This window comes from Neophocaena asiaeorientalis, unplaced genomic scaffold (genome assembly GCF_003031525.2).
Source record: "Neophocaena asiaeorientalis asiaeorientalis breed wild unplaced genomic scaffold, Neophocaena_asiaeorientalis_V1.1 scaffold67, whole genome shotgun sequence".
Taxonomy (NCBI): Eukaryota; Metazoa; Chordata; class Mammalia; order Artiodactyla; family Phocoenidae; genus Neophocaena; species Neophocaena asiaeorientalis.
The window spans coordinates 3,219,719-3,243,289 of NW_020173731.1; the positions used below are offsets into that span (position 1 = coordinate 3,219,719).

The window sequence follows — 23,571 nt, forward strand, 5'->3', positions numbered from 1 at the left end:
CCTCGCCAGCCACCGCCACAAGTACGTCAGCGGCAGTAGCCCCGACTTGGTGACTCGCAAAGTGCAGCTGTCCGTGAAGACCTTCCAGGAGGACAGCTCCCCGGTGGTGCATCAGTCTCTCCAGGAGGTGAGCGAGCCCCTCACGGCCACCAAGCACCACGGCACGGTGCACAAGCGCCACAGCCTGGAGGTGATGAGCAGCATGGTGCGGGGCATGGAAGCCATGACCTTGAAGTCGCTCAACATCCCCATGGCCCGCCGCAACACTCTGCGGGAGCCGGGGCCACCCGAGGAGGTGCCGAGGAGCCACGAGGTCCCCCAGCTTCCCGAGTATCACCACAGGAAGACTTTCTCGGATGCCACGATGCTGATCCACAGCAGTGAGAGCGAGGAGGAAGAAGAGGAGTCTCCGGAACCGGTGCCCCAGATCCCCGTGCTCCGCGAGAAGATGGAGTACAGCGCCCAGCTCCAGGCCGCCTTAGCCCGCATTCCAAACAAGCCCCCACCCGAGTACCCCGGACCCAGGAAAAGTGTGAGCAACGGGGCGCTGGGGCAAGACCAGGTGTGCCTTCCTCCCGCCATCGCCAGGGCCAGGGTCCTGAGGCAGGGGCCAGCCAAGGCCATCAGTATCTCCCGGGCTGACCAGATGGCCATCAACGGGTCCTCTCTTGGTCCATCCATCTCAGAGCCCGACCTGACAAGTGTGAAGGAGCGGGTCAAGAAAGAGCCTGTGAAGGAGAGACCTGTGTCTGAAATGTTCTCCCTGGAGGACAGCATTATAGAAAGAGAGATGATGATCCGGGTAAGTGGCTTCCTCTCCCAGGGCATCTTTCGAGGGACAGTTAAACGGGCTGATTTCCACCCTCTCCCGCAGCCCCCTCTGCTCCTTTTCCATGATTTAGACATACATCCTCTGGGCACTGAAGAAAGCGCAAGCCTTATTCAGGGAATGTGGTAGGGATTTAAAAATCACTTGGCATATAAACAGGTAGTGTTTCATTTCACATAACTTTGTTTTCGCATAAACGTTCCATTCTCATTCATGGCTCCTCGTAGGTGTGCTTGGTGCAAAGTGCTGTGAGAGAGTCAGGATCTTACAGGTTGGTGGTGTTGAGATTGGTGTCTGGGCCAGCATTTGCTCTTTATTCAGGGTCAGACTTCCCATTGCATGAGCTGCCAGGAGCTCACCTTCCTCCATCTCCTGGTACTTTGGTTTTTCCAGGGGAAAGCATTTCCCGCCCCCCCCCCCCCCCAATTAGATATTAAAAGAGCAGCATCCCTTCAGAGCACAGCTTTCTGTGTAGATCTAGATGTCAGGATCGTTCATCAATATTGTCCATGATGTATCCAGCTTTATGTTCAAATCTTCTTTCGAGAGATGTTTAACACAAATCCAAGAGAATAACAATAAACCCAGAAGTTTACCGTTGAGCTTCCATTAACCATTCTTACTCTATCAAGAATTCACACATGCATATTTATACACAGACCACACTTGTCCTGGAAGTATTCACTCCCTTAAAAAGTTTAAAAATCCTCTCAATGTCACCATTCAAACCTAGACTGACTTCTCCTCTGCATGTACCACAGCTGAACTATAAGGTAGCCAGGGCTTATTTTAGGAACTCCAGAGCAGTTGTAACTTAAAATGGGCTTTGATGGAGTTCATTAGACTTTCTTCATTTATAAGTCTCCCAGTTCTCCAGAGGGAATTAACCTGTAAAGAGCCAAAATTTTAAGGAAGCCAAGTCCCTCGGTTTAGGAGTCTAGTCCATAGCAACGTCCCTACTTTAGACAAACCTTAAGAACATTCTTAGCCTCACGGTTTTGGCCATCCGTGGAGTATTGCTAAGAAGTTGGTACAGGCATAACTTTTTCCACCTAGAGGGAAATTGTGAAAGTTGTGCTGTGCCTGTGGGAAATAAGACCGTTGGGCTGAGATGCGGGGCTAGGTGCCTTGGTGGGGAGCTTTTTCCTGGGGATGGAATGAGATGCTGGAATGAGATGCGAGGCTGGGTGCCTGGGGTGAGAGCTTTCTGAGTCGGGGAAAAGTAATCACTGGTAGGAAGGGATTTTCAGCACTTCTTGGCCTCACACCCCTGTAACACAACTCAGTATCAAGAACCCATCAATCTAAGCATTCAGCTGCTGCCTGCATGGTCCCCTAGCCTCACTTAGGTCATATTCATTCTCTTCTCTTGTTACCTGTATTAAACAAAAGCCTGTAGCCAAATTCATGGCACTGGTTCCCTACATAGTGCTTCAGGCATTATCACAAAGGAGCAAGGGCCTTTTCCCCTGTTTCCACGTGTCCTCCCATCCCATCCACTGGGTAAGAGTGAATAGCCAATTTTACCCCTTAACTAGTTCAGGAACATCATTACCCCAGCCCTATGTCATTTTCCCCGATTTTTTTTTTTAAATGTGTACCTTCTTCTTTGTTTTTTTTAATTTAAAAGAATGTTTATTTCTTGGCTATGCCTCGTAGGATGTGGGTTCTTAGTTCCTCGACCAGCAGCTAAGATCCTGGTCCCATGCATTGGAAGCATGGAGTCTTAACCACTGGACCACCAGGGAAGTCCCTTCTCTGATTTTTTCCCAAGTCCTACACACTTGTGAGCTCAAGGGCTGCCACCCTTGGCTGGTGTCCCAACCTCAGAGTAGGACTTGGAGGGTCTTCAGTGAGCCAGACAAGGTGGTGACCACCACTGGCACTGATGCTTGGGATGGGTCTCTATTGTCTTTATGAAGAAACTCACCCCAGTGACCTCCCCACATCTCAGATGACTGTCTGTCGCCTGCCACCATAGGTAGCCTTTGCCTGGCTTGTTAGGCATGACTAAGAAGAGAAGGCCGTCGGGGCCTCCCTAGGATAAGAAAATGAGAAAATGTAACCAAATAGGAACTGGAGGGAGACAGCTATGGTGAGAATTTGCCCTGCAGGCAAGTCTCTCCCTCCAGTTCTGGAGGTGCTTATCCATTTGATGGATAGTTCAGGCCTGTTGTCTTGATAGCTTCTCCTGGCTCCTACTGCTGCCTGGAAGACATTTCACTGTCTTTAGTCACCTAACCCCAAATCAGGTACTGGGAAGAGAAAAGGCCAAATCAGATCTTTGAATTAATTATTTTTGATCTCTGGTAATAAGCTGATAGGATAAGTAAGGAGGAGCTAAGAGAAATAGGTTATCCCTGGGGTCTCAGTTTTCATTAGGTAAGTAGTAATCCTTTCCCAAGAAAGACAAATAGGTTTCTTTGGGCTTTTGGGCCCAGTTGGGGTTACGTCATGGTGCAGGTGGGAAGGAAGCAGAAGGACTGTTGGGAAGACCTCAGGACCATTTATTAAAAAAAAATTTGCTGTCTTAAAACTTTGCGGAGGAGTAAAACATTCTCAACTAAAAGAGATAATGGGGGGAAAATTCTCCCTCACAAAAACAAACTAATAAGCAAGTAAACTAACACCTCCCCCCCCACCCCCCCTACACACACCAGCACATTTAAATCCAAAACTTTCAAAATCTGTCTGGGGTTGAGAAACCAGGGCCATTCTTAAGAATATTATACCTTTGGGACCTTTCTCACTTTCTCACAGTTAATCGTCCTCTGAGATGCTCCTTTTGTTTGTCTGATGGGTCAGCCCTGTCACTGGACCAAGCATCTTATTGACAGAATCACTCATAAAGGCCAGGGCTCCATTCTTTTTTTTTTTTTTTTAACTTTATTGAAGTATAGTTGATTTACAATGTTGTGCTTAATTTCTGCTGTACAGCAAAGTGTCTCGGATATATTTATATACATATATATTCTTTTTCATTATGGTTTATCCCAGGATATTGGATATAGTTCCCAAGGCTCCATTCTGACTGTAGGTGGCATTGAGGGGATGCACGTAGGGGTGTAATGCCATCCCCTTACACCCACAATTAGAATAATCTGCACCGTGGCTCCATCAAGATACTTCTCTGGGGAGTAGATTTCTAAATGACAGACTAAGAAAAAGAATACCTAAAGGTTTGAAAAAAGAAAACAGGAATAAGATGACCCCTTCATCTGTGGCAACCAAAGGAACCTGCAAATTGGTTTCCCTTTCGTGTGGATCAAAATCATAAACTCTGTAAAACTCATCTGTTTCTATGCTTTATGAAGTCTCTGTGCTTTTGTCTTCTAAGACAAGATTATTTGGTGGGAAATGCTCCCATTGTCTTGACTGAAATGAGTAAATGGAGGTTTGTTGGTACCTCAATCAGTTTAGAGGGCATGAGGAAGCACAGCCATAGACCAAGTAACAGGAGCCCCGACTGATCCAGTTTCAGTGTCTGTGCAGGTGAGTAGAGAGGAGTTGCAAAGCCACAAACAAGGGCCAGGTGTTAACAACCGAACCTTCCGCTAAGTGCTCTGCTGGGCCCCTAGATCCGTGTTCTCCCGTGGCTCAGTCACATCCACCGCTGCTCCACCATGGTCCCTGGGAGCCATGGTGTCCATTCCTGTGGGTCTTCTGGATGAAGCATGAAGGGTGCTGCTGGGTAGGTCATCTCAGGTGGCCCCAGGCTGTGGTATTAGTGACTCTGCTAAAACCACAGCAGCTCTCATTTTGGGGATGATATCCCGGGGACCAGAGAGAGTCAATACAGGATTAACACCCTCAAGTCTTGAGCCCCTCTGAATGGAAACTTGGGAAGGTTTTTGTCTATTTATGTATGTATCCAACCTCTTAAGAATGCAACAAACAGTTTTTATAAGGTTTTTACTGTTTAATCTGTATAAAAGGTGCATCATTGTGATTAAGTTTGATTATTCATGAATCTCTGTTTCTCTTTTCCTTGTCCTGTCTTCCTTCAGCCCTTATCTTCCTAAAGTGTCTCCTGTACACTGTTTTCTTGTGAGCCCCGAGGCAGGATGTATTTGTGTTGGGTCTTTGCTCTTGTTTGTTTGTTTGTTCATTCCTCTATTTTAAATAAAAGCTCAGGAGGCCTGGAGGAACCAGCTTCCTCCAGCACAGTGGGAATAATGGGAAGACTGTGTTTGAATTTGCCCTGCTAATGGTGACTGTCTGCATTCCTTGGCTGGGGAGTTACAGATTTGGGGAGATTAAAACACATTCCAGCATTCTCCTGGTATTACACACAATGAGAACATGCCTTTTCTTGCCGCAAGAATCTAGAGAAGCAGAAGATGGCAGGCCTGGAGGCACAGAAGAGGCCACTGATGTTGGCAGCCTTGAACGGACTCTCGGTTGCACGGGGCTCGGGGCGGGAAGAAAGTCGCGTTGATGCCACCCGAGTTCCCATGGATGAGAGGGTAAGCGCTGGGCTTGTCAAACGTGTGACTCATTCTCTGTGGTCTTAGGATTCCAACGCTCTCTCCTCGCCCAGACATGCCAGCACGAAGGCGTGTTTGACGAATTCATTCTTCAGTTTGAGGCTTAGCAAGACCTGGTCTGTGCTGTATTAAATCGATCCTTTCCAGCACCTCATGTTTCTTTGTCAGGTTGGTGCCATGACGACCCCTAAAGACACCAGCCCTTACCTAGCTGTGTGGCCTTGGTCAAGTCATTCAATTTCTCTGGGCCTGTGTCTTTATTTTTTTTGCAAAATGAAGAAGTTAAGCGGTTGCTGTAGCTCTCAATTTCTGTGATTTTTGTGAACAAATACCCTTTACTAGGGAGTGATTCTTTTACCCACGCATTTATAGAATTCTTTAATACACTGGCCCCTTGTTTGGCTATAACATATGGCTGATTTATCATTGTTAGGGTAATGCATTGTGGGAAAAGTAACCAGACATTGCGTGGTAGTGTTTCAGAGGTGAAGAAACACGTTCTTTTAGTTCCTGAAATTGCTGTCAGGTTAAGAAACAGGTCATGTAAATGCAATAGAGTGCATTACAATAAGAGTAGGGTTTTAGGTTTTGCCAGCATGTATGAAGTATTAGCATGCTCTTAGAGCCAGAAGGGGCTTTAGAGGGATCATTTAATCTAATTAATACCCTGTTTTGTTATTAGTAGCTTGACCGTGGGAAAAATAAAAGATGGGGCGTCTAATCCTCACGACTAGAGGACTGTAGACCAGTATCATCTTAAAATTTAGCTAAGAACAGCTGTGTAAGTGGAGGGGACGTCTGGGTAATTAAGATGAACAATCTCCTTATCACTAGAACTTTAAACGGAGGTGATAATAACGAAAATACTAATTTTGAATTTCCACTCTTGCCTGGTCTGGCAGATTCGTTCTGTTTAAGGTATGAGTGAGAAGGAAATTGGTTATTGGACAAGAGATACGAGCAATATGGTCGGTAATGAGACCAAATAATCAAATATTAGTTGTCCATCTTGAAACTGCTTATTAACACTGTCACTGGAAATGTTTGAAGAAATCTGGTGGTTTGGTTGGAGTGTTTGGATAAGGTAATTCAGAGAGCTGGAGATCAATTTCTGTTGCAGTTCAGAACCCTGAAGAAGAAGCTCGAAGAGGGGATGGTGTTCACAGAATATGAGCAGATTCCAAAGAAAAAGGCAAATGGCGTTTTCAGCACGGCAGCTCTGCCAGAAAATGCTGAGCGCAGCCGTATCCGGGAGGTCGTCCCCTATGAGGAGAACCGCGTAGAGCTCATACCGACCAAAGAAAACAACACAGGCTACATTAACGCCTCCCACATCAAGGTAAGAAGTTGGGGGTGGAGAGGGGCGTGTTGGGAAGGCTGGCTGAAGATTGCTGGGTCAACGGTAAAAGGGCAGGGAGGAGAACACATACGGGCCGCCACTGTGCATCTTGGCTTGTCCCCAAACCCCAAGGGAGTGTTTTTGAACTCCTGTGCTTTTCTTAGTCAACTGGAAGGCCGTGCCTATCACTGCACAGAGAGAAGGAAGCCCAGCGGCCTCAGGGAAGAAAAACCTCAGGTCAGCTATTTCTGAAGCTGGCTCATTACAGAGGGTTTAACTTTTTCTCCTCTCTGTGTGTCGTAACTCTCCCGAAAACCCACAGGTAAAGCTGAGGATTAGCCCTTGCGGTGTGTAAGTTGCAGATGATGGAGAATTTGGAAATCACAGGCATGATGTTTCTGTCACTGGAGTTATGATGTTCAAGAGCAACAGAAACTTACTGTTTCTCCCTTGTAATACTACTAGTTAGGCATTTTAGGGCTGAAGTCCCAAATTTGCATGATGTTTACCAGAGTGGGCTACTTTCAACATAAGCCATAACGGTGTGGTTGATAATGAATCTGCCACCATTATTCAGTGCGTTGGGGTCATTAAATGTTTGTTACTATTTCAAATAGTCCAAATCTTCATATCTCAGTATTGATATTTCAGCTTAGCTTTACTTCAGTTAGAATTTAGAGTTATGGATACATGTGTGCATGCAGCGAAGTGTTTCCTAAATAGCTTACCTTCCTCAGGGCTGTAATGACAGAACACCTTTGTTTAGAATGTCACCATTTGCTCTGACCTCTGAAGGCGGGGCATTAATCTGTGTACTGATGTGAATTGTATTCCTGTAATTGTTAACAGTTGTTACAGGACGCTTTTCAAAACAATACAAGGTTCAGATTCCTAGTCTGCTGTGATCAATAACCGTAGACAATCTGTGTCTGGCATTATTTCCTTTCCTCATTGGACTTTTCAACTGTAGCCAAATTATAGGTAGGTTCCTTTGAGCCGTTAAAATACAGCCAGATGTCTGGCCTATGTATCAGTTCTAATGGTTTTGATACAGAACATGGGAAGTGTACCATGGTTGGCTGTAGTGGTTTTGTTCACCCAGCATAGATAACCACATATATTTTTTAAGTGTCAGAAAGTCCTGTCCAAGGAAATAGGATGGCGTCAACTCTCATGGATCATACTGTGTATTCTACTCTTATTTTTCAGAGTGAGAACTCTCAAAACAATGAAACAGTAAAAACTGAGCCCCAGGAAACTCTGAAGGAAACTGACGGTGGTGAATTTCATGGGCTTAGTTTAGATAACGAAACAATGACCAAAATAATGCATGCAAAGATGCAGATCACACGGCTGCATCTTGCTAGACTGTCTGAGAAAATCTTCCACAGCTGCAATATACTGTCTTCTTCTTTTGGCCAGAACGCCTCCGCCATTTTCCATCTGCTCTCTGGAAAAAGCTGTCAGTCTGCATGCGCTGTGCCCAGTGGGTGTTCTTAACATCCCTTCCTCCATATTCTCTGAGGCCCACATTTCATCTTGTGGATCCGGGTTAGACATGGGTGTGTTTAATAGACCCAGAGAGCTTGCAAGAACTTGTCCTTGTGTTTTTGGAGTAGAGTTATATGTCTTGCCAATGTTTTCTCCCTGGGTTCCAAGCAGCCGTGAACACAGAACAGAGATTTATTTGCTCCAGACGTGGAATCACATCTGTGAAATCTACCTCAGTAGCTTTGGTGGTTGTGTTTTTAATGCAGTTTTTAATACCCTCCTGTCAATACCCGGGAATACGCTGAAAGGCCCTAGGCAGCAGCATACTCTGGAAGTATTTATGGCTCCTATATTGTAGGGTGCCAGAGAGGCTAATGTTTAAAATCACAATTCCACAGATAAGCCAAACTCCTAGCCAGCCGGCCAGCAAATGTATGAGTGTTATCTCCCCCCGGTACTCGGAAAATGGATTTTGCTTGCCAGCTTTGACCTAAACGTGCCTTGTGTAAGGAGACAGTAACTGACATTGTTTTTGTTTGAATCAAGTTAGTGTATAGTTTCATAAAATAAATGAGAGAAAAAGTTTCAAAAAGTGATCACTTCATTGCCCCTAGCACCATCTTGAGATCCCCCACTGGTGAATGTGTAAGGGAGCCTGACTTGGCAGTATGAAGGCACAGGAATGGAGGCAAACCCAGAAAGAATCTCTCCAAAGGCCACCATTTCACCCTGATGGCATGAGCTTTCACACTTGAGGCATGACGTTTTATTGATGCATCTCTGCTGCTAATATTTATAGCTGCAGAATTATCCTCCCAAGATCACCCTGAGCTGTGTGGGGTAATGACTTTATTATCCAAAATCATCTCATGACTCCAAAGTTCAGTTGGATGCTGTGGTATTGTACGAGGGGAAGGTGATGATACAATATCATGTACTGTTGGCTTAAGTACATGCATGATACCTCTGCCGTATGTGGTACAGAGTAGCGGGTACAACAGAGGTTTAGGATACACTTCATAACCAGGGCAGTGGTAGAAAGACATTGCTCCCAAAGGGGTGTTCTTTCATGGCAGATTTTTCTATTATTTAAAAGGACGTCATGGAGTTCTGTGTCTCAGACTGTGGACTGCAATATGGTAGTGGTATATGAAATCAATTTAGTAGTCGGGAGCAGTTTGGGGTTTTTTTGTTTTGTTTTCTTTTGTTTTTTAATGGAATAGACTAGAAAAAGGAGAAGAGAATGGCAATTACCAGTACATTGCATGTTGAAAACATAACTATTATTTATGTAACAAGTTGTTAGGTTATATACATATATTCATGTAATATTGTATATGTGGGTATATATATATATATGTTTTATATATACGTTTTTAATATGCACTGGTTTGTACATAATTACTGTGGGTTGTAGACCAAAAATGATGAGGTACATTGTAATAAGCTTGAGTGGCAAAACGTATTTTCATGTGAGCATGGATGTCACTAGCTGCCCATGGTGTCAGGGCTTTTGATGATAGCACTAACACATTTGGCCTAAAAATATTATTCAAGGTTTTCAAGTGGCTACAAAAGGACCCGTGGTCAGCATGTAACTCTGTCCTGGATTTGGGGTTTATTCACTAATGCTTGCCTTGGTTTCCAGGTGGTGGTTGGTGGGGCAGAATGGCACTACATCGCCACTCAGGGGCCTCTGCCACACACATGCCATGACTTCTGGCAGATGGTGTGGGAGCAGGGAGCGAATGTGATCGCCATGGTCACCGCAGAGGAGGTAAGGGGGAATGGCCGTACAGCCATCTGTCCCGGCGGGGGCGGGGGGCAGAAGATGGGCTTTGTGTCTACGACTTTGCTTGCCTCATCCTCCTTCCGGCAGCACCATTTCTCTGCAAATCCTTTTCTCTCTGACGTGCATCTCTTTCCTCTCCTTACTTGCATATAGGTTTGTTTTGTTTTCCAAAGATAATTTATTGTTATGCCCCGTTTTTATCCAGCTCTTAACTCTTTTCCTTGGATCACCATGAACTAAAATTAAACAAACAAACGAAAAAGAACCAAACTTCAGTTCAGCCAGCTCACTTCTGTGTGCCAAACAAAGCAATGATCTTTCCGCTGGAGTTTGAGAACTTTGGGGCTGCTCTGGGTAAATCGGCATATATTCCCAACCCCGGGCGTGGCCGGCTCCCATGCCCTCCTGCTTATCAGCTGAAAAGAGACCAGAGCTGTTGTTCCTGTAGAGGCCTCTTTCTTTGGGGAGAGAAAAAAAAAATCTTTTTCTTCCTTTGCCAAGTCAAACATAGTGTTTCCCTTGTAACTAGAGAAGTCTACGTGGTGTTCCAAAAACTGGCATATATCCCCATTCCGTCTAGCAGTTCGCTTGGAGCTTGCTGTCTTTGGGGGAAGACGTTTTGGGTTTCTTCTCTTGTCACAGTCTCGATTTTTTATTTTAATTTTATTTTAACCACTTCCTTTTGTTCCTTTCATTAAATTTTAACTTATGTTTTGAAGTCATTTAAGGAAAAAGAGTTTTCTGTTCGTTTGTTTGTTTGTTTTTTATCGTATGTATGGTATTGCATATCCCTTTCCTAACAACTTTAAAAGGATGGGGAGCAGAAAGAACTGGAAACAAAAAAAGTCATGTTCCCTTCATTAACTCTTCTGAGCAGATGCTTTCCAGAACAGCCCATTAGAAGGTAGTGATGAAAGACTTTGGTCTCTTTCAGGCCAGCTGTACTTCTCTAGGCTGACCTTCTGTCCCACCTTCCCACAAAGAGTAAATGTTCCTGAAAATCTCTAGTTTTATAACTTTATCGAATTACATCCTTGGGAGGGATTCATTCAACTTAAAACAGTGTACTTACCATCTGTGCTGACCCCAGGGTAAACACAACAGGCATGACCCTTGTCCCCAGGGAGCTTACATCCCAGTGGGATTTACAGTAAAAAGTGAACAAAGTCAGCTCGGATAGTGGTAAGTGCCATGGAAAAAAAATGAAACCAGTAATGGAATGGAGGGTGACTGTGGGGCTACTTTAGATTAGACTGCAGCCCGGGGCCCTCTGAGGAGGTTGCATTTGAGCCAAAACCTGAGTGACAAGAAGGGACCAGTCTTAGGAACAAAATCCAGTGATCTGTGAGGCAGCCAGAGACTTACCGTCTTTTGAAATCTGTAATTGATGTAGGTACTCAGCAGTTATGTAAATTAAAGGCCTCAGATAAACCTTTCACAGGATGGTTAAATAAAAGAGGCAGGTGTGCTTCAAATTTAAGAAGACTCAATTCAACCCAAAGAACCAGGGCAAGATTACTTGTGTCACCCAAAGCTGTATTGCTTTGTGAGCAGGCAGCCTTCACTTGCCACTCATTCCCCCAGCTCCGTGCGCTGGGCATTTCTCCTCTCGCACCACCCCCTTCCGCTGGGTCCCCTTCTAAGCTGCCATCACTTCCAATCCCGCTCCCACTCCTAAGACATGATATCAAAACTGTGCAAAACTTTAAAATAGACCCCATTTTGTAAATGGTTGAGAATGCATACCCCCAGAAAAGATTATAAAATTAAGGGAGAGAGAAGAGGGGTAAAGCCAGTTTTCCTCTGCTTCAGTTGTCAGTGGAACTAAAACAGATGGGTCAGGCTGAAAAAAACGTGAGATTGACACTAGATGATAAAGACAGTGTCAGTGGCTGGTGGGGTGTAACAGAGAGAGCCCAGGGCTGAGCATCCGACGTGAGAAGCGTGACCTAGAACGATTACTGGGATCTGTCACTCCTCTGCTTAAGGTCACTTCTTCACCTTTGGATGGCTTCCCACTGACCGTGGGGTGAAATCCAAATGCCCTACCGTGGACCAGGAGGCCTTCTAACCTCCTCTCTGCCGTCCACACTGAAGACCTTTCTGTTTCTTGAACACACCTAGCTTGTTCCCGCCTCTGGTCTTCACCCTGGCTCTTCTCTCTAACATTCAACTGCAGCCCAGTTGTGAATCTTCACATTTTTCCATTGATGTCACTGTGTGGTAAATCTTATTATTGGTGTCAGCTAAAATGTATGGGTATCTACTCTGGGATAGACACTGCATGATGCTACTGAGTCAGTGCCTTAGAAGCCGTTCAAGTTTTCCGCTGTCCTTAGATTTTAAGATTAAGAGGATAAGAGCTTCCCCTGACTCACGTCCAATTTTGCTTCTGTGTCTGATTCAGGAAGGCGGACGAACCAAGAGCCACCGATATTGGCCCAAACTGGGTTCCAAGCACAGCTCAGCCACCTATGGCAAGTTCAAGGTCACCACAAAGTTCCGAACAGATTCCGGTTGCTATGCAACCACAGGCTTGAAGGTCAAGCACCTTTTGTCCGGGCAGGAAAGGACAGTGTGGCATTTGCAATATACTGATTGGCCAGATCACGGCTGCCCAGAGGATGTCCAAGGATTTTTGTGTAAGTCTTTTCTTCCCTGTCGGGGTTTTACCAACAGTAATGGTCTTATCAGTTGGAGGTGAAATGGAAAGAGAGTCTACTTTCTCTTAAGTGGCAAAAGTATTAACAACATTCAGTATATAATACTGCAGTAGTATGTGTAGAACAGAGAAGACTAATACATGGCATTTATCATATTCTCTTTACCATTTATGCAGATGAGCTAATGTGGTAAACTAATTGGTTCTACCTTGATTTAGACCTTTAGTATTCTGATATGTGTCACGTGTCTGAACCTTGAAAACATTATGCTAAATAAAATAAACCAGACACAAAAAGACAAATGTTGTGTGATTCCACTTACATGAGTTATCCAAAATAGGCAACTTCATAGAGATAGAAAGTATAATAGAGGTTACCAGGGGCAAGGGGGAAGGGGAATAGGAAGTTACTGTCTGATGGATAGAAAGTTTCTGTTTGGGACCATGAAAAATTTCTAGAAGTGGATAGTGGTGATGCTTGCAAAACACTGTGAATATACTTAATGCCACTGTACACTTAATGTAATGTACACTAAAATGATTAAAATGGTAAATTTTCTGCTATGTATATTTTACCACAACCAAAAAAAAAAAGAAACACAAAGCAATAAAATATAGAAAAAACAACTTTAAAAGTTTCTCATGAAAATTTATATCTCGGAAGCCCTGTATTTCCTACAGCGGTAAATCCCAATTAGTAGTTTCTCATACCTACGATTAAACATACTAAGAATTATTGAAATCAACTTGTAGTATTTGAAACTATCATTTTTGGATGCATTAATTTATGTGTAGTTTTCAAGCTATGGTTATCTTAGAAACTAATTCATCCAGATTGTATACAGTACTTTATTTGTAAGGCCAAAAACTGGGTGTGTGTCCACCAGTGCCAGGCACTGAATCGGGCTCTTAGAACGCAGAAATGAAGCAGTCTTTGTTTTAAAGGCTCTTGCGGTCTCATGACGAAGACGGGCCGGTGATCACAGTCTGGAGGTGAGATCTGATGCTTTTGGTGATGGCTGCAGCAGCCTCCTTCCCTTCCACAGAGTTGCCTAAACATCCTGCACTTGTGGGAAACCCTACTCTTTCCTCACCCAGCTAGGAAGGAGGCCTAAGGGTGCCCTGCAGCTTTACTACACCTGCTATGTTGTTGACTCACCAGCTGGCAGAAGACCTATGGCCACAACAAAGGGAGGTTGGAGAATGTCAAAACCTTGATTTTTATTTTGATATTCACTTAGAGTAGGAGGGGTGGGGGAGAGAAGAGAGAATAGGTTTTCAAGTACCTAAAGTACCATTTCACAAGTTCCAACAGAAAGATTCTGATGTACACTTATTTATCAATGCAGCTATTTCATTTTTCATTAAAGTGATGATGGTTCTTAAGGAGTCAGACACTGAGAGTAAGAAAGATGATTGGAATCAAAGGATCTAGAATGAGATCTAGAGCAGGTTGGTGGCTGGCCTGAGGTCAAACAGTTACCTGCAGCTCAAAATATTAATGAGCACAGTGACCTTTGCAGAGCTTTCTTTCCTCATAACAGTGTTCTTTTTATTCCTTTCTGGTACTGTTTTGCTAATTGCTTTATTAGAAGCAAGACTCAGAAAATGGAAACAATAAAAGTAGATCCGTTTGATGACTGGCTAACAGATCTGATAAAAGGTTTTATGAGATGGTTAAAATTACAATCAAATCTTTTAAATCAGAACCAATTTAAGGACAGCCCGTCTAAATTACTGAAAAATATAGAGAATATTTTTAAACAGTGTTTATTAATTTACCTTTCTAAGAAACTCAGGACAAGTGTGCTGAGCAGGGTCTTAGAAATATTGGCTCTTTAGGTTTTTAAGAATTTTAGGAGATTTTTGTTTGTGTTTAAATGAGATTATTTGGATGCAGAGGAACTGGGTCAAACCGTCTTCCATAGGTCTTCACTGAGTTACACCTTAAGGAACTTTATTAATATGATTGCTGGAGAAAGAATCTGCTTAAATCTAATTTCTCTGTGTTTCATGAAATTCCCCTTGACGGTGGCATCAGCTTTATTGATCAATATTCCTTTTACTTCGCTCCTTAAATTTAGCACAAGAAAAACCTAGTCTCTTGTATGTGAACATTGCCTGCCGTCAGAAAATGTCATTGTCTAGTATCTTTTCCCCTTTGGAAAAAAAATTGTGAAAGGAATTCCATGCTCAGTATTTAGCTCATGTTGGTACCAATAGCAGCTACCTTATCTAGTCACCTCAGATTGCCTTCCCTCTTTTGTTTTGTTCTATCTCATTTTACATTATTAGTGGTGGTGATGGTGATGGTGGTAAACGTTTATTTGGGTAAACTATTTCAGATTACTAATTAAATAAGGTTATAAAAGAAATTGGAGTTCTTAGTCATTGTGTGTACACAGGTGCTTTTAAATTACGAGAACGGGGACTTCCCTGGTGGCGCAGTGGTTAAGAATCCACCTGCCAATGCAGGGGACCTTGGTTCGAGCCCTGGTCGGGGAAGATCCCCCATGCCTCAGAGCAACTAAGCCCGTGCGCCACAACTACTGAGCTTGCGCTCTAGAGCCCGCGAGCCGCAACTACTGAGCCCGCACGCCTAGAGCCCGTGCACCGCAAGGAAGAGAAGCCACCGCGGTGAGAGGCCCATGCACCGCAACAAAGAGTAGCCCCCTCTCGCAGCAACTAGAGAAAGCCCGCGCACAGCAACGAAGACCCAACACAGCCAAACATAAATAAATTAATTAATTATAAAAAATTATGAGAATGGTTTGAATGCTGTTTTCTCTTCAGCAGTTTGAGTTTTTCTCCTCATTTGGTTTTATGCTGCTGCACTGGGATGAGATTTTTCTGAGTATCAGGAACCTTCAAATCTGCTTCTCCCCTGAACTAGCTACTATAAAATCTCAGTTACTAATTGACTTTTTCCAGTTCTTGGATTGTTTGGGGATTACATTTATATACTTTTCCTTTTTTTCATGACCGTTAAAAAAAAATAGTCCTTAAGGCTTGGGTTGAGCAATTTTCAGTTTGTGCCGAGTTGGAGTAGTGAACAGTCTCCCGCACAGCCCTGTGGGGCTAAGCAGATGTTGACGGGGGCACGTGGCACACACCCCACCCACATGTTGCCTCCAGGAAAGGGGGGTTATCTTGAGCTACTCACATAACCACATGGGATCCAAGCTGAAAACCAGGCTCCCCAAAGTCTATTTTATAATCTAAAAATGGAGTCGAGCCTCAGCTGACATTCACTCATTCAGTGGGGGGAAGGAAGAGAGGGCAGATGGACGCTCTTCCCACCAGAAATTGGCTCTGACAGGCAGGCATTTCAAGGGAACCTAGCTGGTGTCTGATCCCAGTCTGTTAATAGTAGGAATTGCTGTAAGTAATGTCGAGAATCATCTGCTTGGGGGACTTTGGGATTTGCAGAGGGGAAGACAGAATTTAATTTTTTAAAAAGAACTATTTAATTTAAAGAACAAATTCTCCCGTGGACTAATTGACTCCCAGCTGGTCCTTTCTGGATCCAGGACTGTAGAGTGGGTACCAGCCAAATAATTAGTGTCTTGTAAGTAGTGTAAATTATTGTCACTTAAAAAAAAAAAATTCACAGTTTTTTTTCCCCTCCCTTGTATGCAAAGCGATGCAGGACATCAGTGACAAGATTTGCATGTTGTCTTGCAGCCTACTTGGAGGAGATCCAGTCGGTCCGTCGCCATACCAACAGCATGTTGGAAAGCACCAAGAACCAGCACCCCCCAATAGTGGTCCACTGCAGTGCTGGGGTGGGAAGGACTGGCGTGGTCATCCTTTCTGAGCTGATGATCTACTGCCTGGAGCATAATGAAGTAAGTCATTCTGGGCTTCTGAATCCTCCACCTTGGGGACCAATCTACACCATGGCCAAACCTTCACCTGTACCCTTCTATTTCCACTGTTTAATTTCCTCTCCTGATGAGAGTTTTCCAGACCCATGATTCCTAGTTGGACTCTGACATTTACAACCTTCCTGATCTTTTGCCTTTCACTGCTCTGTGTAGAGACCCCGATAATATAGAAAAAGAGTTGAAACTGTGAGAGAGGCAACGTTTAGAAAATCTGATCTTTGCTGGCATCAACTCCCAGAAGTCTGCAGTGTTTCGTAGAAGGTCTGGTTTTATTGTGGGTAATTTTCCACAGTGGGTTATTGGGTCGCATATGGTATAGATGCGTCTTGCACTTCTGGGATGTGTTTTGGCTTAACTCCTGCGTGAAAATGTGTGTACTTTAAAAACGTTTTTCATTCTTTAGTGGGGAGTTTTTTGAGGGGGCTCTTTGCTCTTGTCTAGACTGGCAGTGGTGTGTAGCAGAGCCGGGTAGGTAATCCGAGGGCACAGACGTGGCCTGCCTTTGCTGAGGCTGGAGGCCCAGCTTTTCTCCCATAGACATGGGCTGCGGCTGAATTTGTGCCCACACGGTGTGTGGCGTTCCCTTCTTGCTGTAGGTCAGGGAGTTACACCGAGGGGCTTTTGATTTTGTAGAGATGAGACAAATAGCAATCAAAGGCGAAAGAACAATTCTTCTGCCTTCTATTCTCACCGGGGGCTTTAGGGGTTTTAGATGGCTTTCACTTTTTTTTCCTTAGGTTCTTTAATCACCGCTAGCAGCACACGCCCCGTTCCTGTTTTACAGATAAGGATGCTGAGGTCCAGAAACAATCTAGTGGCTTGTCCAGTGCCAGGTGGCCCTTAAGCAGTGGTGCCAAGGTTTGAAGTGAGGTCTCTCACCTCCTGGCCCTGAGTTATTTCCTGTCTTCACTCTGCCTCCAAATGCCAGGTGTCATTTGATTCTTGTTCAATTCACAAATTGTACAGCTTGGAGAATCAAAGGAAACTTTTGAAGTGGTTTGATAGTTTTAAAATCAGGAGATGTTATAATGCATGTTCTGTGAAGGAATTTATATAACAATATATGTATTTACTCAATGGTTTGAAGATCAGATTAAATATTGCCCCATGGAGTTTGTTATATTCAAACTTCTCGGAATACGATAAATGCCAAGTTTAAATATGTTCAAAGGATTTTTAAGTTCCCTGCCTATGAAAGGTTAATTTTGGAAACTTTCAGTCTGTACATATGAATGTTTGTGCTGCTAAAAAGTAGGAGAGGAGTTGTATCACATGTGGCCTGTTGTTCAAACAAACAAACATTCTATTGGGGAACAAAATTCCCATCATGGAACCACTTGAGTCTACATAACAGAAATCTCGTCATCTTCTATGAGTCTTGATCGTTTTGTCTCACATGAGATTTCTTGATTGTCTGCTTCTCTGTCACTACTAGAAGTCTCTAGGAGTTTCTAGTAGAGTGAATAGCTCGCCACTGAGTCCCAGATCCGCTCACTGCTGGGAAGATAGACTCAGATGCAGTGGAATCTGGGTACGTGTGGCTCGAGCATATCCGAGCTCCACTGGCAGCACCAGTGGGTTCCTGGGGAGGAAGAAGGGCCGCATCCTCCCCTCCCCACTTAGAGATCTTTTCCTCATGTCACTTTCTTCGCCAAATTCCCCTTCTTTTCTGCATTCCCCATGTGCTCTTCCTCTGTTCCCCCTTCCTCCTTTTCAACTTGAGAAGCTGTTTTGTCAGTCTGGTCTGACGTGAAGGATCGCTGTGTTCTGAGAGCTCTTTGGAGACCCATCAAAGGCTGAGTCTCAGTAATACGATGACATGAAGGCTCATCGATCATCAGATGTCACTGGCCCAGTGGAACATAACAGATGTCAGAGCCAGCGTGGTACAGAGTAAGGGGTTCAGCCACTGGGGCCTTGAGTGGACTTGGTGAGGCCTCGGGGTGATTAAATTCTCTATGGTGTATCCAGACACAGCAGATTTCCTCAATGCCCAGTTGCATGCCGGAACACTTACTGGAATGTGGTCAGTCCAAAAAGGACTTCTGTTCCCATTGATTTTCAAAGATAGCAAGATGACTCATAGTTTTCACTTCCCTTCCCCTAGCACATGTAGCCAGCGTTATCTGTCCCATTTCCCATCATTGCTATTGGTAGCCGGCTAGGGAGAAAAAAGGTCTCTACTTGTTCTGCTTCAGACCTGGCTAGTAAAATTCAAACCCTCATTTTAGAAGAGTGCAACCACGTTTCTTTGTTTTTTAAACAAAAGATTTTGCTAAATCAATATAAAATGGGTTGTCCCATTTTTCTCCCGTCTAAACCTTCCCATCTTCTTTCCATGGCTTCTGGATTTAGGATACTTTATGTTTTAGTCTATAATCCATAGAGTTTTAATTTCGTCAGTGAAATGCCTTTTCTTTTTCCTGGAGCAAAGATGCTTAACCGTGAAGTCGGGCAGCTGCGAGGGGATTCTCCTGGGCTGCCCTGGGAAGCTTCTTTGTGCCCTGTCGCTTTTGGTCACTGAATGTTAGCTATGACATTCTAATGCCCATGCATTTGTTTTCAGAACGCACCAGTTTCATGGTTTGTGATACTCTCTCTTGGCCACCTGTCCCAGATTAGCTAAATTACAAAAGGTCAGGTTCTCACTAGCCAAAGAGCAAGATGCCTTGATCTTTTCTGAATTGGTTATCCCTCCTTCGTAGAGTAGGGGGGTGGGGGGACGTCTTCTAAGCAAGATGGAGCAAGCATTAGCTGCCTCCGGCTTCCTTGGGTTAGGGGCGGTGGGCAGCAGAGCCTGTGGAAGTGCATCTTCAAGGCAAACTGAAGGATTCTTTTCATTGAGGACCAGGGGGAACTTTGTCTTGTCTCCAAACTGCCCTATATCACCTAGTATACTGTCCTTGAGTCAGCCTGAGGGGCTGAGTCTTACAGGCTGTGGAGATGGTAATGACCATGAATGACAGTGATGATGGCAGAGATGGAAGTGGAGGAGATGGTAGAGGTAAAGGAGATGGTGGTGGGGGAGGTGGTGGTGGTTGTGATGATGACGAGAATGAAAATGCTCTAATGACCACAGCTAACGTGTATGTAGTGTTTACCATGTGCCAACACTATTTCAAGAGCCTTACAGCTCGTAGCCTTCACAGTGACCCTACGAGAGAGGTTCTGTGAGCACCCTCATCTACCAAAGAGAAACTGAGGCACAGGGAGATGACCTCTTCGCTTCTGTGTGACCCTGCCTCTCTTGTCAAAGCCTTTGATGGGTATGAGGTAGGAGCAGCCTTATTCTATCCTTATATTCAGTGCCCAACACAGAGTAATGCTTATCATGCATTATGTTAAGTTCATTATTAGGTGCTCTGTGTTGTGTATCACGATGTCAGTCACTCTGGAGTAGAGTTTAGGCACAGACCCCCACTAGTTACCATCAGAAGCTTATGGTCTAGGCTCTGTATTTTGACTAACAGTTTAAGGAGTCACATGCCTTTTTCTCTTTGCGTATTACCAGGGACTTGTTCCTTTTAAATCTGTGGTGTGCATTACTTAACTAGTTTTGGAGAAGCGCGACTAAACAGGATGGCATGTATGGTACTGTAGCTACACAAAGTTTGGAAATAGCTGAAATGACTTGAAAGTAAAGTAAGAAAAGACATACAGCTGAGTTTTTATTATTTTATTTCTGATGCTTGCTCAGTCCTTGCTAAGTTCGTGGGTGTGGTCGTTTGCCGGGATTAAGGGCTCCCAGAGCAGGGGGAAGTACACCAAGGCCATGATGGCACATTGACTCCATGGTGCTTCTGCCTTGGCTGGTCCAGGAGGATGAAAGTGACACAAGTGAGGGGACACCATGGCACCGATGATCCGTTGTATTAATTCCTTTCCATTGGAGATCTTCAAAGAATTTACACATTGGCAATCTCATTTAATACTCAAGATATCGTTAGTTAAAGACTCTCACTCCGAACATGTGTGACTGGTGCCCAGAGATTGTGCTTTGATGTTTTAAAGGTTTACATGTAAATTATCTCACTTGGTTATGCCTGCGATCCTGTGGGGTAGCAGGATGGGCATGAGTGTTCTTATTTCATTAATATTAATGAGACAGTGAGTAGTCTTTACTAAGAGCCTACTATGTGCCAGACACTGTGTTAAATGCTTTACATGTATTTCTTCATCTGATCCTCTGAGGAGGGTACTGTTTATCACCCTGTGTTACTGCCGAGGAAATGTCACTAACTTGGGCAAGGCCACACTGCCATCGGAGGAAAGCATCATTATCCTTATTTTACAGATGAAGACGCAAAGACCCAGAAAGGGCTTAAATCCTACCATTGGGTCATGGTAGGGTTAAGAGTACCAATCGGGTTTAACGCCAGCCTGTGTTTTCTCTAGTGGACTGGTCTGTAGTTAAATATCACAACAGTGGTACATGACGACCAGCTACTCCAGTTACTGTTAGGGTCTTTGACTGGGATAACCTAGAGGGGGCTGTCTTTGGCTTTCTCCTGTACCTGCACAGGGGCAGCGAGTGAATGCTTCCTGGATGAGGGAATGAACCAAGGGAAACCCCCCCGGCCCCACCACCATCTCAGGATCTTCTTCTCTTTTCTTGCAGAAGGTGGAAGTGCCCATGATGCTGAGGCTCCTCAGGGAGCAAAGGATGTTCATGATCCAGACCATCGCTCAGTACAAGTTTGTCTACCAGGTCCTCATCCAGTTCCTCCAAAACTCCAGACTCATTTAACCCCCTGCTTCAGCTCCTGGAAGAGGCAGCCAGCTCCATCTTACAGATGGGGAAGCACCTCCAGACAACATCTGCTCCCCCAGCAGGGCGCGGATGGCCGGAACAGGCAGGTCACGGGCTCCCTGAAGACAGGAGCGCCAAGATCCTTCACAGACATCATGTATTATTTTATATGAGATAATTTATTTTTTCCCCCTTTGGAATAACTTTTGCGAATCATCGTAATGCAGTTTTCACAATAATATAGTACTTTTCATCTGAACCGCATTTTGACTGATCTGCATTGTAATAGGTCAGTAGGGAGGGTTGCCTGGTGGATTATTTGGGGGACAGAGGCATAAGGGAACACATCTCTAGTGAAGTTGCAGCCAGATTTGTAACCAGCCCTGAAATTTGTCAGCCTAATTGCTCATGTCCAAATCAAAGATGGCAAGAAAATGAGTTCATCCTAAAATATAAAGGGCTAAGACCCTTTCCTGGAGGAGAACACCACTCTTTTCCTATATTTGGGGGCTCCTGCGGCTTGATGGGCAGTTCCTTCCCTTTCCCCTTTTTGCCCTCTCCCTCGATAGTCTCTTTTTTTCCTCCCAGACTTGAGTTAAAGACAGGACCAGCTAGAGGAAATGCTCCCTTTCCGATGCAGTGATTGCCATTGCCCAGGAAGAATGAGGACTCTGTGTTGTATCTTTCTCAACCACTCCTTATTCTGGGTTCTGGAGCCTGTTCCCCTGCTGGAGACTGCACCCTTGATATTTGCTGCTTCTCCCTGTTGGCTCAGTGGACCCTAGTCTGGTGGCCTCCGAGGCCCTGGGCCAGGCCGTCTGTGCAGCTGGGCTTCTTGCCTGATTGAGAGAAGATAACAGACCAGTGTGGAAGAGAGAGGAGACATGCAGGCCCTTGATATTGTTTCTTATTTAAATATGAAGTGTGTGCTGACGGGGATCTGAAGGTCAAGGTGCTGGGTGCCATGGAAAGGTTATAAAGGAAGCGGTTGGGAAAGCTGATGTATGGGGGCTCTTTGGCACTCAGGTGGCAGGGGCCCTGCTAGGAGCCACCCCAAGTGTTATCCCCGCTGTGCTGCTAGCATCTCCAGCCTTTGGCCTGCAGGAGCAGAACTAAGCCCACCCAGGACCTTGCAGTCCAAAGCTTGGCCCACCTGCTGAAAGACGGTGAGATTTGTGCTGCTTTCCTTTTCTCCATACAGCCCACTCTGGTCAGTTGTGGTATTAACCCTGCCCTCAGTTTGAAGCTCAGTCCTTAGTTCGTCTCCTTCTGGGCCTTCATTGGTCACTGTCTTTCTGAATTTTGTAGGTTAGTCCATAATAAATCGTGTTCTGCACATTATCCCTCTTGTTGACTTCTGGGGAATTTTCCCCTCTACTGTCTAGTTTTTCTTGATGCAACTTTTAATTGTGGCTTTGTTCTTAAAATTGACTTTTGCGGGTGTTCCATGATGCCTTCTTCCACTGCTCCTTTTTTTTTTTTTCCTCCTGAGGTGCAAATATAAAGAAAGAATGGCATCCAGTCGACCAGAAAGAGTGTGCCTTTGTGGCTTCTGGTCACCACAACAGGCGGGTGCGGAAGCAGATTCCTGATGAACTACTTTGGAGTACGAATCAACTTGGTTTCACATCTGGCCAGGTGTTAGAGTGGTGGTTCTCTGTATTTGGACTCAGTATCTGGCGATGGAGGGCCTCCTACCTTCTCTTCCAAGGTCTAAAGAATCAGTCAAGGAGTAGAACTTCAGCTGAGCGCCATAGATTCTGGAATTTTGCTGTGTGATCTGAAAAAGAAAACCACTAGTATGACGTGTATTTTCAGTGGATCACAGCTCGTAACCCTCACTAGGAGACGCTCAGAAATTGGATCATCGGCAAGCAAAGAGGTATTGTTTCCTTTTCCTTAGGGACTTTCCGTCCTCGGGATATTCTGCTGTTAGGGATGTTTTAACAGTTGGGCTGCCGTTACTGGTTTATTGTCTGAGGAACCACATCGGTATTTCTCTTTGTCTCTCAGGCCCCCGTGTGGGGTGTTAAAATGTCTCATGTGGGCAGCGTGCAGATCTGCTGTCTCTGAGCTCATCACTCACGGCCCCTCCTTTCAGCTCATCCACTGTTGCCACTTGGTGCTCCAGGAATATTCATGAACGCACAAAATGCAAAGAAGTAGGTTCGGTATCCAATTTCCTGGCCAAAGGTTGTATTGAAACGCGAAGGAAAACATTTAAAAGTGATTCCCCATATTTTGTTTTTAAAAACAAATGCTTTTTGCCCTTGAGCCCATTTTGCCTTCCTTTTCACGTCTCCAGTAAATGCCAACCTATCTCCTGTTAAATGA

The 23,571-nt window shown here is 44.6% G+C and overlaps 1 protein-coding gene across 1 annotated transcript in view; it reads left to right on the forward strand.

The window, feature by feature from the left end:
- PTPN14 (protein tyrosine phosphatase non-receptor type 14) overlaps nucleotides 1–22,578 on the forward strand; it is a 101,898-nt gene extending 79,320 nt beyond the window's left edge. The window contains exons 13-19 of the mRNA XM_024751196.1: nucleotides 1–802; nucleotides 5,152–5,295; nucleotides 6,437–6,655; nucleotides 9,795–9,923; nucleotides 12,346–12,580; nucleotides 16,285–16,448; nucleotides 21,106–22,578. Coding sequence (XP_024606964.1) covers nucleotides 1–802; nucleotides 5,152–5,295; nucleotides 6,437–6,655; nucleotides 9,795–9,923; nucleotides 12,346–12,580; nucleotides 16,285–16,448; nucleotides 21,106–21,234 — 1,822 coding nt within the window. The 3' untranslated portion in view covers nucleotides 21,235–22,578. The remainder of the gene's footprint in view (nucleotides 803–5,151; nucleotides 5,296–6,436; nucleotides 6,656–9,794; nucleotides 9,924–12,345; nucleotides 12,581–16,284; nucleotides 16,449–21,105) is intronic.
- Nucleotides 22,579–23,571: the final 993 nt, after the last annotated feature.